This window comes from Schistocerca piceifrons, chromosome 8 (assembly GCF_021461385.2).
Source record: "Schistocerca piceifrons isolate TAMUIC-IGC-003096 chromosome 8, iqSchPice1.1, whole genome shotgun sequence".
NCBI lineage: Eukaryota > Metazoa > Arthropoda > Insecta > Orthoptera > Acrididae > Schistocerca > Schistocerca piceifrons.
In genome coordinates, this window is record NC_060145.1 from 302619287 (window position 1) to 302635132 (window position 15846).

The following is a 15846-nucleotide window of genomic DNA, read 5'->3' on the forward strand; positions in this document are numbered from 1 at the left end:
TCGAATTCACAAAAAATTATTCTTTAATTCATTATAGAATGGGAATAAGTATGACAAACTAAGTTCTTCAATTTTAAGTAATAGGTTAACTACGGCACTTCATTACATCGAGGATGTGCACATTCCAGATGCAATAAAAATCAACACTGATCAGTACACTTCGTACTTTGAATAAACTTTTGTCACAGGTTAAGGAGTTCTGTAACATCTGTTGATGCCTTCAAAAATTACAATTGTTGTTCTTTTTTAAATAATAAGGCTCAACTTATTATTAATTTTCATACTTGCACCGACTGTGAAGAGGTTACACCTTCTGGTAAGACCATTTAAGATTATAAGTAACAGAAAGAACATAGAACAGAACTCCATGGTGGACCTCACTGATTGATGCTGAGTGCCTATTGCTAACGTAATATCTGTGAAAATGTTACACAAGGCTTTTTGTCATAGAAGTGAGATAGAAATAATCAAACTGCTGTGTCTTGCACTACATAACATTTTGACTTCACCACCATGAAGATATCATGGTTTTACACAAACAGAAGCCTTAGCCAAGTCACAAAATAATCAAAATAGTTATAATATCTGATTTATTCAGTCTAGTAAATATATCCTGTTCAGGTGATAGTCTTATTTGAAATCCATATTGTTTGCTACTAAGAACGATTGTCTGTGCTAGGTATTTATAAATTCTATTGCAAATGGTCTTATTTTAAAAGTTTTAAAACTGCTAACATTATTTCAGCTGATCTTTATTTTAACGACAGAGGACATGAATCGATGAAACGATTGTATTGAATAAATTATCTGAAATGACATTAACAGGGCAAAAATTTGTGTTGTACATCTCTGCTTGCACTCTCCGAACGTTGGCATTTTCTTCTGGTAATTTGACGGAGCGGTGTGTCGAAATGGTTCGCTTGTCGTCCGTTGGCAGCGCTGTGGCGCTCCAGAGGCAGTAGCGCCAAGGGCCGTGGTGGAGATGCTGAGAACTAAGACGACGCTCCGGACTCTTCTTCGTCTGCTGCCTCCTGCAACGTGAAAGTACCAGTTTCAGAAACGAGACACTTCGAAATCCTGCAGAGCGGTAAAATTATAGTGTTTTAACAAGGGCATACAAAGATGGTAAAAAAAATTCTACACCAGAAAGGATTGCAAATAACGAAATTCTACTTATTGCGCGTTCACAGTGGAGTAGGAAGTGATTTGGAACTAAAGAATGTACAGAAAGTAATACCCAGAGCTGCTGCCTCTGGCAACAACAGTGGCTTGAACCATGTAGGGAAATAAGTCGAACTGAGATTGGATGACTGGTTTGGATATGTAATTTCATATTGGTTCAACTCTATCCAATAGTTGTTGCTTAATAGTGGCTGTCAAGTGGTGGCGTATCAGCGTATCTGCAACCCATGATCAGATGTTTCCAGTGGGAGAGAGATCTGTATGTGACCTTGTGGTATCATATTGAAACGGAACGTCATGAAGACCTCGAAAATAGAGTCCATCCACCAGCCTTGAAGTGTCACATTTCCGGTTATTCCAGGGCAGCCAAGTATTCGATTCACGAGCCATGCCCTGCTCACGTAACATAGTACTCAGCCTGGATGCACATTTCCCCCACAACCAGACCACCAGACCACGCTGTCTGAGTGAGAGGAGGGGGAAGAGAGGGAAACTGCGAATATACCATATTTAGATGGCAATGCAGTCTCAATGCATATGTCTTAGTTTCATATTTCGTATTTCTCTAGAGCACAGATCACAAACGAAACAAATTTTATTATTTTTCGAGCGTTGAAGACATATTAAAATTTTTATCTGGTACAGTATGCTGGCTTATGAATAGTTGCAGAAAGTTTCACAGATGAAACTTCCTGGCAGATTAAAACTGTGTGCCAGACCGAGACTCGAACTAGGGAACCTTTGCCTTTCGTGGGCAAGTGCTCTAGCAACTGAGCTACCCAAGCACGACTCACGCCACGTCCTCACAGCTTTACTTCCGCCAGTACCTCGTCTCCTACCTTCCAAACTTTACAGGAGCTCTCCTGCGAAACTTGTAGAACTAGCACTCCTGAAAGAAAGGATATTGCGGAGACATGGCTTAGCCACAGCCTGGGGGATGTTTCCAGAATGAGATTTTCACTCTGCAACTCTCTCATTCTGGAAATATCCCCCACGCTGTGGCTAAGCCGTGTCTCAGCAATATCCTTTCTTTCAGGAGTGCTAGTTCTACAAGTTTCGCAGGAGAGCTCCTGTAAAGTTTGGAAGGTAGGAGACGAGGTACTGGCGGAAGTAAAGCTGTGAGGACGGTGCGTGAGTCGTGCTTGGGTGGCTCAGTTGGTAGAGCACTTGCCCGCGTAGGGAAAAAGGCCCCGAATTCGAGTCTCGGTCCGGCACACAGTTTTAATCTGCCAGAAAGTTTCATATCACTCCGGTGCAGAGTGAAAATCTAATTCTAGTTTCAAAGATTTTTGCACTCAGTTTGTCACATAATCATGACTTCGTTAGTCTAATGCGGGGTGCACTCAGATCTTGTGAGGCAAACTGAGGAGCTACTTGATTGAGAAGTATCGGCTCCAGTCTCGTTAATTGACATAGGGCCGGGAGAGCGGTGTGCTGATCACATGCCCCTCCATATCCGCATCTAGTGACGCCTTTGGCCTGAGGATGATACGGCGGCCGGTCGGTATTGTTGGATCTTCCAAGGTCTGTTCGGACGGAGTTTAGTTTGGTTTTTAATCGAAAAAATGTCTTTCATACACATACTATCTTGACCAAAATATTTGGCACTTTTGCAATAATGAAGGTGTGGGAACTCTACCTGAGAAAAACAATGTAGACATTCTGGATAATTTTAATGTGCAGGGATTTGCCTTTAAAATGGGGACTACATTACAGAACAATGAGTCACATCTGTACACGGGCATGGGTGCTTTCAACTTAAATCGCAAAAGGTCTTGAAAACAGATGTTAGACTGGCAATGTCCTCAAATAGTTGAGAAAATTATCCTTGCGATTCTTTCAGGACCACAATAAATTCCTCAAGCCTCGTGTTTTCCTTAACAACAACTAACTTATGGAACTGGACTGTGTTTGTCAACTATTGTCCCTACTATAATTCGATTTCCTTTTTTACAGATTCCCAACAAATCATAAATAAGTTGTTGGAATGTTTTACTGTGGAATGTATGCTCGTGCGGTGCCAGTCTTTTGCGCCATTCTTAATGTCTGTAAAACAACGCCCACTAATAATCGGAATAGAAGACTGAAGAGCACCGTTGGCTATTAAAATTGTAAAATCAGGATAGACAGCAAATGAACGAATTTAACTCATTGTGCATATACAGTATAGCAGGAAGAATACATGCATAAATTTGTACGTGATTTGCAAGTCTTACTGAGCTTGGATGACACGTGTGGGTACATCATTCCATGTTACATCGACTGTGTGCCAGAGATAATCAGTCGAATTGGCTGGCGAGTGGGTGTGAGATTTGGAAAACGTGACATCCAGGGCAACTATCAGCTCACGTAGCAAAGGCAAGATGTAGTTTTGCGTTACCTTGTTGAAACACTACAACATGGCCAAAGGATTTAACACGTGTCTAGGAGTAGCGTCTTTGATTAGTAATCAAAACGTTCTCGGTCCCGGGTTCGAACCCCGCCACCGCTTAGATTTTGATTCAAAATTATCAGCACTGGTGGCCGAAGACTTCCGGCATAAGAAGTCACCCTCATTCTGCCAACGACCTTGTCAAAGAGGGCGGAGGAGCGAGCATAGGTTCAGGGCAATCTCTTGCTTTTGGGGTGAGAAACTGCCCTAAAGGTGGACGAATCAGCAACGATCAACGGCATCAGTATGCAGAAGGCAATGGAAACTACAGCATTAAAGACACATAATGTGTATTAACAGGACATGTGGCCTGTAACTGAAAATGCGTCATGACGATCTCCAAATTGGCAAAAAATCCGGGAATTGTCCCCCATCCGGATCTCCGGGAGGGAACTGTCAAACGGGAGGTGACCATGAGAAAAAGACTGAATATCCAACGAAAGGATAACGTTCTAGAGTCGGGATGAAGAGATAGAGAAAGTATATGAGGATAGTGGGTGAGTAACTCAATACGCATTTTAATTTCAAAAAAGACGTCGTCAACACAATTCCCACAATTAAGACATGAAAGTCCGAGAATTATCGCATAATTAGATTAAAAGCTCATGCATCCAAGTTGCTGACAAGAATAATATACAGAAGAATGGAAAAGAAAATTGAGGGTGTGTTAGGTGACGATCAGTTGGGCTTTGAGGATGGTAAAGGCACCAGAGAGGCAGATCTGACCTTACGGTTGATAATGAAGTAAGACAAGAAAAATCAAGACAAGTTCATAGGATGTAGGTTGATTCTTACAAAGAAGATTACAGCAACGAGCCACTTTTTATAATGCTATTTACTTACTTAAATAACACCGCTACCGGTTTCGAACCGATAGGTTCATCTTCAGATGGCTAGTTAACGTTTTATATTACATTTCGACTTTTGTTTCCCCATCTGACGAAACTTCTTTGGGGTGGTGATGCCCTACAACCAAAACAAGATGTGAGGCAGCGTCTTTTTAATCGTAATTGTCAGATGGGGAAACAAAACTGAAAACGTAATTGTAAAACGTGAACTAGACGTCTGAAGATGAACCTACCGGTTCGAAACCGGTAACGGCGCTATTTAAGTAAATAAATAGCATTATAAAAAGTGGTTGATTGCTGTAATCTTCTATGTAAGAGTCAACCTATATTTTGTACACAGGCACGGGCTCAATATGTCAATTTTTGACAAAATATCAAATTCATAGGATCTGTCAAACTCTGAAAAAGCGTTCGACATTGTCAAATGGTGCAAAATGTTCGAAATTCGAGGAAAATAGGTGTAAGCTACAGGAAGAGATGGGTAATATACAACATGTACAAGAGCCAAGAGGGCATATTAAGAGAAAAAGACCGAGAACGAACTTCGCGGATTTAAAAGGGTGTAAGATAGGGATGTTGTATTTCACCCTTACTATTCAATCTGTATATGGAAGAAACAATGATAGAAGTAAGATAAATGTTAAAAGATTTTGAGTAAAATTCAAGGTGAAAGAATATGCTGATGCTATTGCTATCTTCAGTGAAAGGGAAGAAGAATTACAGGGTCTACTATATATACACACGCTCATGGCATTGGTGGCCGGGAGACCCCTTGGGGGCGGTTCGGCCGCCCCTCCACAAGTTCTTTAATGCCACTACGGCGACTTGAGAGTGAATGAGAATGAAACGATGATGAAAGACACACAACACCCAGTCATCTCGGAGCAGAGAAAATCCCTGACCCCGCCGGGAATCGAACCCGGGACCCCGCGCGCGGGAAGCGAGAACGCTACCGCAAGACCACAAGCCGCGGACACAAGATCTAGTGAATGGGATGAATAGTCTGAGCACAGAATATGGACTGAGAGTAAATCGAAGAAAGACGAAAGTAATGAGAAGTAGCAGAAATGAGAACAGCGAGATACTCAATATCACGAATGTTGATCATGAAGAAGATGAAGTTAAGGAATTCTACTTCCTGAGCAGCAGAATAACCAATGATGGACGGAGCAAGGAGAGCGTATAAAGCAGACTAGTACTGGCAAAAGGGCATTTCTGGCCAAGAGAATTCTACTAGTATGATACATAGGCTTTAATTTGAGGAAGAAATTTCTGAGAATGTTCGTTGGGGTGCACTGTCAGCACACCTCTCACTGCTGACATGGTAAGGGAAACTGCAACAACCGTCACCATGCTGGTAGTCTGTCGTGCTCCAGAGATCGTTGGACATCCCGAGCAGATACGTATCTCTCTGCAATCAATCTGATTCCCTGACCACTTGAAAGTGACACAGCTCAACGATGCTGCTTGGGAGAGTGTACAATGTGTTTGTCCTCTTGGGCGCTAGTCGCGTGGGGCCATTGAGATCGTGCTCAATGGCACATGAAATAAGTAATAAAATGTGTACTGAACAGAAGGTGCCTAGATCAGAAATGTTTGCAACATACATGTACAATACCAGAATATTTAAGATGAAAATGCTGCTACAAATGAAAGTGAGTATTTATTGAGTTGACTGATGATGCCTCAACACATTGAGGCGACATGCGTCTGGCAAATGAAACTTCGCCTTTATCAGTTCCATACAGACGGTTCTAAGCCAAAACGCGGGCAGCAGTACCGCCACGCACCACAAAGTTGCTAATGTAGAATGATATAACACACGCTCGATAGGTCACGACCCTGATGCTGTCGTGTTCCGATACGTGATGGCAGCCGTTTCTATTTGTCACATGAGGCATACCATGGCCGTCTCAAAAACAACTAATGAACAAATTTTATTTATGAAAGAGAAATCAGCTGTGCGAAAGTAAAACGCAGTTGCGCTGGCGGTAACGCAGAGATTGGTGAAATAATAGGCAGTTCCAGAGATCGATGACAGCGGGGTTCGGAAAGTGAATAGCTAACGAAAAACAAATCCACAGCGCAAGAAAGTCGTCTTAAGCGTACACAACAGACCAGCGAGCAATCTGAATAACAAACGCAGTACAGGCAATACCAAGACTGTACTGTTCAACGGTGCGTAACAAGAGGCTTCAAATACCAGCGAGAGAGACTGTCTAACAAGTGCCAGACCGGCCTACACTCGTCAGCGGCGACTGCACTTGACGCGCTGACCGCGGCGGCGGCGGCGGCGTTCTACGCTTGGAAACAAGCTGCGGACGGAATATGTATTCCGAGTATGAAATACCCCTAGCTGCATACAGGCGTTGATATAAGTCAACGGGGACATGTCCGAAAGAACAGATACCAACTTCATGTATATATAGTTAAGGCTCACCGGCCATTTGATCATCTTACAATGTAAGCTTTCACGGCCGGTGATTATATAGGCAGTACAGAGGGCGCCACTGTCGACCACGTGGCGTCGGCTATGAGATTGTCTCTGATAATAACGACACAACGTCAAAACTGACGAGGATATCATCCGGGCCCACGCTCGTTTGTCGGATGGACAGTCATATTAAAAATTCAGCTCATTTCATTGACAAGTTAAAGGATGGACAGTCATATTAAAAATTCAGCTCATTTCATTGACAAGTTAAAGGAAACGACCGTGGGCCCGGATGATATCCTCGTCAGTTTTGACGTTGTGTCGTTATTTACCATGATTCCGGTAAACGAAGCTATCTTACGCATAGCGGGTATTTTTCCTACCGATATTGTGGCATTATTCCGACACTGCCTGACCACAACCTACTTTCAATACAATAATAACTTTTATGAACAGATTGACGTGGTGGCTATGGGCAGTCCTCTCAGTCCTGCTGTGGCTAACTTATTTATGGAGGCTTTTGAACAACGGGCGTTGCAGACTGCCAGTAAGAGACCAGCCAGATGGTATCGCTATGTCGATGACACGTTCGTAGTATGGACACACGGAGCAGAGGAGTTGGATGCCTTCCCGACACATTTAAACAGCATTAATCAGAAAATCCAATTCACTATGGAGACGGAAAGGAATGGGCAATTGAACTTCCTGGATGTGTCTGTGATTAAACGACGGGACGGAACGTTGGGCCATAAGGTGCATAGAAAGCCCACACATACTGATCGTTATCTACACAAAGAATCAAACCTCCACCCTAGACAAAAAAGAGGTGTAATGAAAACTTTGGTAGACAGGGCGTACAAACTTTGTGAACTTGTTTATTTAAAAGATGAGATTGAACATCTACGGGCAACTTTCGTGAAGAATGGCTATTCTAGCAAGGGTATAGATCGAGCACTTCGCTCTAGGCAGAGAATCAGGAGTAACGACGAACAACAGTCGTCCAAGGGCAAAGTTTTTCTTCCGTTCATTAGTAAGGTCACAGACCGCATTGGGAAAGTTTTAGGCAAGTATGGGGTGGAAACTATTTTCAGACCCACCAGGAAAATAAAAGAATTTTTAGGGTCGGCAAAAGATGCACGGTACCCTTTGGCTACACCGGGGGTATATAAAATTCCCTGTAGTTGCGGCCAGGTTTACATCGGTACAACAAAGAGAAGTGTGAACACCCGTCTTGTTGAACATAAGAGGAATTGTCGCTTGGGTCACACGGATAAATCTGCTGTAGCGGAACATGTTTACCAGGAAGGTGATCATGAAATAAAATTCAGCGAGACAAGCGTCATATCAAAAACCTCGCATTATTATGCACGCTTGTGTAGAGAGGCTATCGAGATTGATAAACATCGTAATAATTTTAACAGGAAATACGAAGGTGTTAAACTGGATAAAATTTGGATATCAGCGTTGCACCGCAAGCGTGACGACCGATTACTTTCAATCGAGACTGTTGGCATTAGCAGAGACAGTCTCATAGCCGACGCCACGTGATCGACAAAAAATGGCTCTGAGCATTATGGGACTTAACATCTGTGGTCATCAGTCCCTTAGAACTTAGAACTACTTAGACCTAACTAACCTAAGGACATCACACACATCCATGCCCGAGGCAGGATTCGAACCTGCGACCGTAGCAGTCGCGCGGTTCCGGACTGAGCGCCTAGAACCGCTAGACCACCGCGGCCGGCCCTGATCGACAGTGGCGCCCTCTGTACTGCCTATATAATCAGCGCTTCCTCGAGTTCTCTTCGCAGTTCGCCGCTTTACCTCCGAGGATGTCTCCCGCAGTCGGAGACGAAACGTCAGGAGAGTTTTATACTTCGACCACGGCCTATCAGCCCAGAAGTTTTGAGTGAAGGATTTGACCATCCGTGCGGATGCACAAACAGTGCCCGAACTCTTACGGGAATCGGCAAAAAGCCGCGTGTAATGAGTATGATGGGCAGGGGCACTATGAAATAGTGCGCGACAATAAGTTGGGAATGTAGGTCTCACGGGAGGCGTGCCAGAAATAAGTCCCTGCAGTCGCATTGTCCTCTGTGTCCTCGGTAGCTCAGGTGGATAGAGGGGTCTGTCATGTAAGCAGGAGATCCCGGGTTCGAGTCCTGGTCGGGGCACACATTTTCAACTGTCCCCGTTGACTTATATCAAGGCCTGTATGCAGCTAGGGGTATTCATTTCATTGTAATTTCATTCTAACAAGATGCATGGTCACCGATGGTGTCTGTCCTTTCGGACATGTTCATCTTCATATATCTATTCCGAGTATCTCTGACGTGCTCCTTGTATCGATACTCGGGCTGTGCGGTAAATCCGAATGGGTGTCGATACTAAACTTTTACTCCTACCTACATCGTCTGGTTGTCCTGAAATGAACATGTCCGAAAGAACAGATACCATCTTCATATATATATTCCGAGTATCTCTGACGTGTTCCACGTATCGATACTGGGACTGTGTGGGAAATCCCAATGGATGTCGATACTAAACTTTTACTTCTATCTACATCGTCTGGTTGTCCTGAAATGCCAGTCACCTGCATAACGAAGGATGTATTGCACTTTATGGTGTTGCAGTTTTAATGGTTAGGAGTGTACCATTTCCAGCCTTCCAACTTTCCTCATGCAGGTGCATGAAGCGTATCTTACAAGTGTTGCAACCCATTTACTCTGCCCATGACATCATACTATCCGTGACAGTCATCAATTCCCTGTCTTTCCACGTTTAGAAATGTGAGAACCAGCTCGAAATGCTTATTCTCATTTACAGTCCGGTGCTCCAGTTTTTCCGCCACTGTATAAATCCTCCCAACCTGTCAGGAGGAGGCTACGTGCCTGCTCTTCCCTGCCAGCCTTCTCCTTATGAGCCTCTTTCGCTCTTCGCCAGCCCCCAGCAGCAGGCCACATCACGTACCTCTGCTTTGGCTGCCTCCACCTCGGCCAGCTCCTGCTCCTTCTTCAGCCTGTCGGCGTGCTGCCGCTGGAACTCCTGCTCGTGCTCGTGGCCCTCGAGCCAGCGCTGGTGGCGGTCGCTCTCCACCAGCGCCATGTAGATGTCGCGCCGCGAGCGCACGATGTCGCGCACCAGGTCCGTCAGCACCTGGCGCGAGGCCACCATCTGGTCCATCTCCTGCCGCACCTCGTTCATCAGCCACGGCATGAAGTTCTGCAGCACGTCTGCAACATTCCAGGAAGGGGCCACATGTCACGCGACAGGTAGGTGTATACAGCTACTACAAATTAATGAAACACCAGTATTGCATGGTAGCACTTTAACGTCGTCCACAGCCGCGTGTTGGGGCCCACGTGGTACCGATTTATCCGAGAGAGCGAGATCCACTGTGCACGGAAATAACGTGTCAGCGAACGGACGCATAGCAAGGGAGTAGACGTGACACAGTATGTATACAATTCCCACCCTTCTTTCAGTTGGAGCCTGCCTACGTGTCTCTTCAGCCATCTGCCTGCTTAGCCGGAAGTCGACATCGAAGGACGTGTACCATCTGCTTCTTCGACAGATCGCCCGGAATAGGGTGGAACGGAAACATCCAGCTGTTAATTGGCACGTGGCGTAGCGCACGGTCCACCACCCCCACCTACCTACAACAGTCAGACCAACATGGTACATTGTCGTGAACCGAAAATACCCTACGAATGATAAAAAGTACGCAATACATTTGGCGGATTCGCCCTTGTGTCAACAATGCGGCGTGCTGGATACGGACGACCATCGGCTGGTCTGCGGCGAGGCATTGGCTGTTTGGACTCTCGCAAAAAGATAATAACGTTCATGCGGCGCATTATCTATACAGCAGTCTCTTCTGACATAGTATTTTTCCAGATGAAACGTATTTTCGGCGTCATAAGACGAACGCAGTGGCGTGGATCACAGGTATCACGGTCCATTACATCTATAGAGACACACGTACGAACGTACTGAACGTCCTGGATTACTGGCAATACTTGCAAGATGGACACACAAAACTATTACGGCTACAAAAGTACAAGGATTGGTATGCCAATTTCCTAGTAACGGTTTTTGCGGACCCGCCATATACTTGGGGTGTGCCGGGTGCGCAAAGATGAGCGGCGGTGCTTTCGTTGTGAAACCGACCAAGTAATGTGATCGACTAAGAACACTATGCGAGTATGCGACCTAGGAAAAACTAACGCTTGCACAGTTAGCAAATGGATGTACTTCAAATTTTGTTTTCATATCTATAAATACTTTTCTTTAGGGTGCCGGAGGTGGCCCCACTTTGATTTTGTTGTTATTTCATGCTGCATGGTAGGACGGCAGCGAGGTTCCTTCCAGGACAGTTATAGTGTGTCAGGACGTACTATGTTTATTTTGTGAATGATAAAGGTTTTTGTTTCTCCTACCTTCCCTAATAAAAAAAATAATAAGACTAAAAACCCCTCACTCCTGACAAAAAAGTGGCTCCCTTGTTGAAAAAAAACAGCGCAACAGTCAAAGAATCTGGCTGGGGAAAACAAAAAATTGGTAGAGCACTTGCCCACGAAAGGCTAAGGTCGTGAGTTCGATACTCGGTCCGGCACACATTTTTAATCTGTGAGGAAGTGTCATATCAGCGTATATATATATATATATATATATATATATATATATATATATATAAAATCTCCAACCCGACTGGGAATCTAACCGGGGCCTCGCTGTATATATATATATATATATATATATATATATATAAGGTAACGTGCTTGCCTCAAATACAGCGAGGCCCCGGTTAGATTCCCAGCCGGATTGGAGATTTTCTCCACTCGTGAACTGGGTGTTGTGGTGGCCTCATCATCATTTCATCCTCCTCACCAGCACCTCCCATTTATGTGTGCCAATTAATTTTTAACATTGTGTCACTTACCATTTCCTGAAGGATTCCAATTGCAGCTGCGTCATCTTTGTGCAGTACATTAACGACTGAGGCAAAACCATCAAATTTTTCTGCATAATACTGGAGCCAAGTTCCCCACCGTATTACTACTGGGGTGGGTGGCAGTGATACCTTGGGCTTTTAGTCTTGAATACGTCAATTCTTCTCGGCAACTTAACGAAAACTCTTTTCCGTAAGAAATAATTGTATTCACATTAGGATATAGTTTCCTAATTTCTTCACATAGTTTGTGTAACCCAGGCCAATGCATGTAACTTGGATCATTTTAGAGTAACTACCAACAGGACCTCTCACTGCCTTTTATATACAGCGTGGTCCACTGATAGTGACCGGGCCAAATATCTCACGAAATAAGCGTCAAACGAAAAACTACAAACAACGAAACTTGTCTAGCTTGAGGGGAGAAACTAGATGGCGCTATGGTTGGCCCGCTAGATGGCGCTGCCATAGGTCAAACGGATATCTACTGCGTTTTTTTTAAAATAGGAACCCTCATTTTTTATTACATACTCGTGTAGTACGTAAAGAAATATGAATGTTTTAGTTGGACCACTTTTTTCGCTTTGTGATAGATGGCGCTGTAACAGTCACAAACATATGGCTCACAATTTTAGACGAACAGTTGGTAACAGGTAGGTTTTTTTAATTAAAATACAGAACGTAGGTACGTTTGAACATTTTATTTCGCTTGTTCCAATGTGATACATATACGTTTGTGAACTTATCATTTCTGAGAACGCATGCTGTTACAGCGTGATTTCCTGTAAATACCACATTTATGCAATAAATGCTGAAAATGATGTCCGTCAACCTCATTGCATTTGGCAATACGTGTAACGACATTCCTCTCAACAGCGAGTAATTCGCCTTCCGTAACGTTCGCACATGCACTGACAATGCGCTGATGCATGTTCTCAGGCGTTGTCGGTGGGTCACGATAGCAAATATCATTCAAGAAAGAAATCCGGGGACGTCAGATCCGATGAACGTGCGGGCCACGGTATGGTGCTTCGACGACCAGTCCACCTGTCATGAAATATGCTCTTTAGTACCGCTTCAACCGCACGCGAGCTATGTGCCGGACATTCATCATGTTGGAAGTACATCGCCATTCTGTCATGCAGTGAAATATCTTGTAGTAACATCGGTAGAACATTACGTCGGAAATCAGCATACATTGCACCATTTAGATTGTAATCGATAAAGTGGGAGCCAATTATCCTTCCTCCCATATTGCCGCACCATTCATTAATCCGCCAAGGTCGCTTATGTTCTACGTGTCGCAGCCATCGTGGATTTTCCATTGCCCAGTAGTGCATATTATGACGGTTTACGTTGCCGCTGTTGGTGAATGACGCTCATCCCTAAATAGAACGCGTGCAAAAAATCTGTCATCGTCCCGTAATTTCTCATGTGCCCAGTGGCAGAACTGTACACGACGTTCAAAGTCGTCACCATGCAATTCCTGGTGCATAGAAATATGGTACGGGTGCAATCGATGTTGATGTAGCATTCTCAACACCGACGTTTCTGAGGTTCCCGATTCTCGCGCAATTTGTCTGCCACTGACGTGCGGATTAGCTGCGACAGCAGCTAAAACACCTTGGGCATCATCATTTGTTGCAGGTCGTGGTTGACGTTTCACATGTGGCTGAACACTTCCTGTTTCCTTAAATAACGTAACTATCCGGCGAACGGTCCGGACACTTGGATGATGTCGTCCAGGATACCGAGCCGCATACGTAGCACACAACCGTTGGGCACTTTGATCACAATAGACATACATCAACACGATATCGACCTTTTCCGCAGTTAGTAAACGGTCCATTTTAACACGGGTAATTTATCACGAAGCAAATACCGTCCGCACTGGCTGAATGTTACGTTATAACACGTAATTAAACGTTTTTGACTATTACAGCGCCATCTATCACAAAGCGAAAAAAGTGGTCCAACTAAAACATTCATATTTCTTTACGTACTACACGAATATGTAATAAAAATAGGGGTTCCTATTTTTAAAAAAAGCAGTTGTATCCGTTTGACCAATGGCAGCGCCATCTAGCGGGCCAACAATAGCGCCATCTGGTTTCCCCCATCAAGCTAGGCGTGTTTCGTTCTTTGTAGTTTTTTCGTTTGATAGTTATTTCGTGAGATATTTGGTCCGTTCACTATCAATGGACAACCCTGTATACTGCAGCATCTGGTATAAACAGTAAAACATTCAAGAACTCCATACCATCTGGCCACAAAATCTGCATTGCTTAATTGATCATTTCTTAAAAAATCAATTACAACATTCCCAACTTTCCTGCCAGTATGTTCTCTAATTTCGTCTAACGTTACACAGATTTCCTCATTTTCACACACGGAATGAATTTGTTAAAGACTTTGTTGGTAATATTCTGAAAGATACTTTTCTTTCAACGTTCTCTCTTCGGGAGTGTCAAGATATGAATATTTGGAGAGAAACTTCCCTAAAACCGGATTATTTAACTTAGAAAGAGGTATGTCAGCTGAGGCAAATGTCTTATATAAATCTTGAAAACAAAATAAAAATTTACTAGTTCCTGCAGAAAAACCTATCGTGGAACTTCAGCGATGTTTCTTGCCCTCCAGGCGTTTAGTATGAGAGATCGCTGTTCAGCCTTTATTGCTTTCTCACGTGGTTGGCAGAACAGGATCTGAACTGAAACTATCCTTAAGTTCTGTAACACACAGCTGCAGACGATAAATAGTTGCTACTTTTACTTTAGGTACTGCAGTATTGCCTTGCACTAGACATCACCGGAAATGAAGAAATGAACTACATGTGAGTGAGCTGCGAAGAAGGTGAGACACTTGGTGCAGTAAGGCTGTGGAGAGGGAAATCCTCGACTTTGTAACACCATATCTCTAATTCTCTACTTATTTATTTTGCTTTTGTTTTATTTAATGTTACATCGGTCAGCTTCTGTAAATGTGTTTGATTGAATCGATAACACAAATTGTTTACTCCTTTCTTTGTAAAAAAAACTTTGATGTCATGATTTGATTCTATGCAATGTAGTATATCTGTCATTTAAATTCTTTGTCTCAATTGGAGGGAACAAAACGTACTGTATATAATTGTAATTTCTGTGTGAATAATTTTTTGTAGAAGTGTCAATATGTACAAATGTTCTGTTTCATTTAATGTGTTTGGTTGCTCTTATGTAAACTGCTGATCCTCACTTAGGGTTCTTAGTTATTCTGTATGTAAAAGTTGTAGTGGTTCCCCTCGGGAACGGAACTGTGTAGCGCGCGCAAAATGTGGTTGGCTAGGTAGAAAAGGTGGAACAAGAGTCAGTCGGGGACGAGCTACCAAACTGTGCACTGCCATGTAAAGGTTTATATTGTGCTGGTTCCGAGGGAGGCTTTTTCTGCTACTTTCCAATGCCTCGGATGGATAGATAAGTAGCTGGAACGATTCTGGAATTGGTGTTCATCATCGCCACCAAGAAAGGCCAGAGTCCAGCAATTCTGTCTGTAAATCCGCCTACCAATATGCAGTTGCCATCACATTGCGCAATCACTGTAAAGGAGTACTATAATAATGTACAGTGAAGGATCGGCTTATTTGGTGATTTAGTGTGCACAAATATAAGGTAACTTATAACTGAATTTATGTACCTACCTTGATTTTTCCCTATCACAACACCTTTCAGGTTCCTCTCCATTTAAATTGATTACCGAGTGTCCTAGTTTGTGGAAAAAAACATGAAAGCCTCAGAACATTAAATGATGATGTTTGATCTTTGGTAAGAAGTGAGAGTTTAGATTTACTGTGGATTTAATGAAATTGTGGGAGGTAGTAAATGTAGTCTTGTGAAAGCCTCCCAGGGATGGAAACAGTCTAATTTAAAGTTTAGTGGAGTTTCAAAGTCACCTATTTAATCATTTACTTGAAAGTAGAAGACTGTGGTAATAAAGACAATTTGCTGTTTCTTTTAAAAATCAA

At 43.4% G+C, this 15846-nt stretch overlaps 1 protein-coding gene across 1 annotated transcript in view; it reads right to left on the minus strand.

Annotated features, from left to right (window-relative positions):
• Positions 1 to 15846, minus strand: part of LOC124712287 (radial spoke head protein 3 homolog) — a 465651-nt gene continuing 449805 nt past the window's right edge. Inside the window, exons 7-8 of the mRNA XM_047242581.1 lie at positions 9866 to 10128; positions 1 to 1031 (exon numbers count right to left, since the gene is read on the minus strand). Coding sequence (XP_047098537.1) covers positions 993 to 1031; positions 9866 to 10128 — 302 coding nt within the window. The 3' untranslated portion in view covers positions 1 to 992. The remainder of the gene's footprint in view (positions 1032 to 9865; positions 10129 to 15846) is intronic.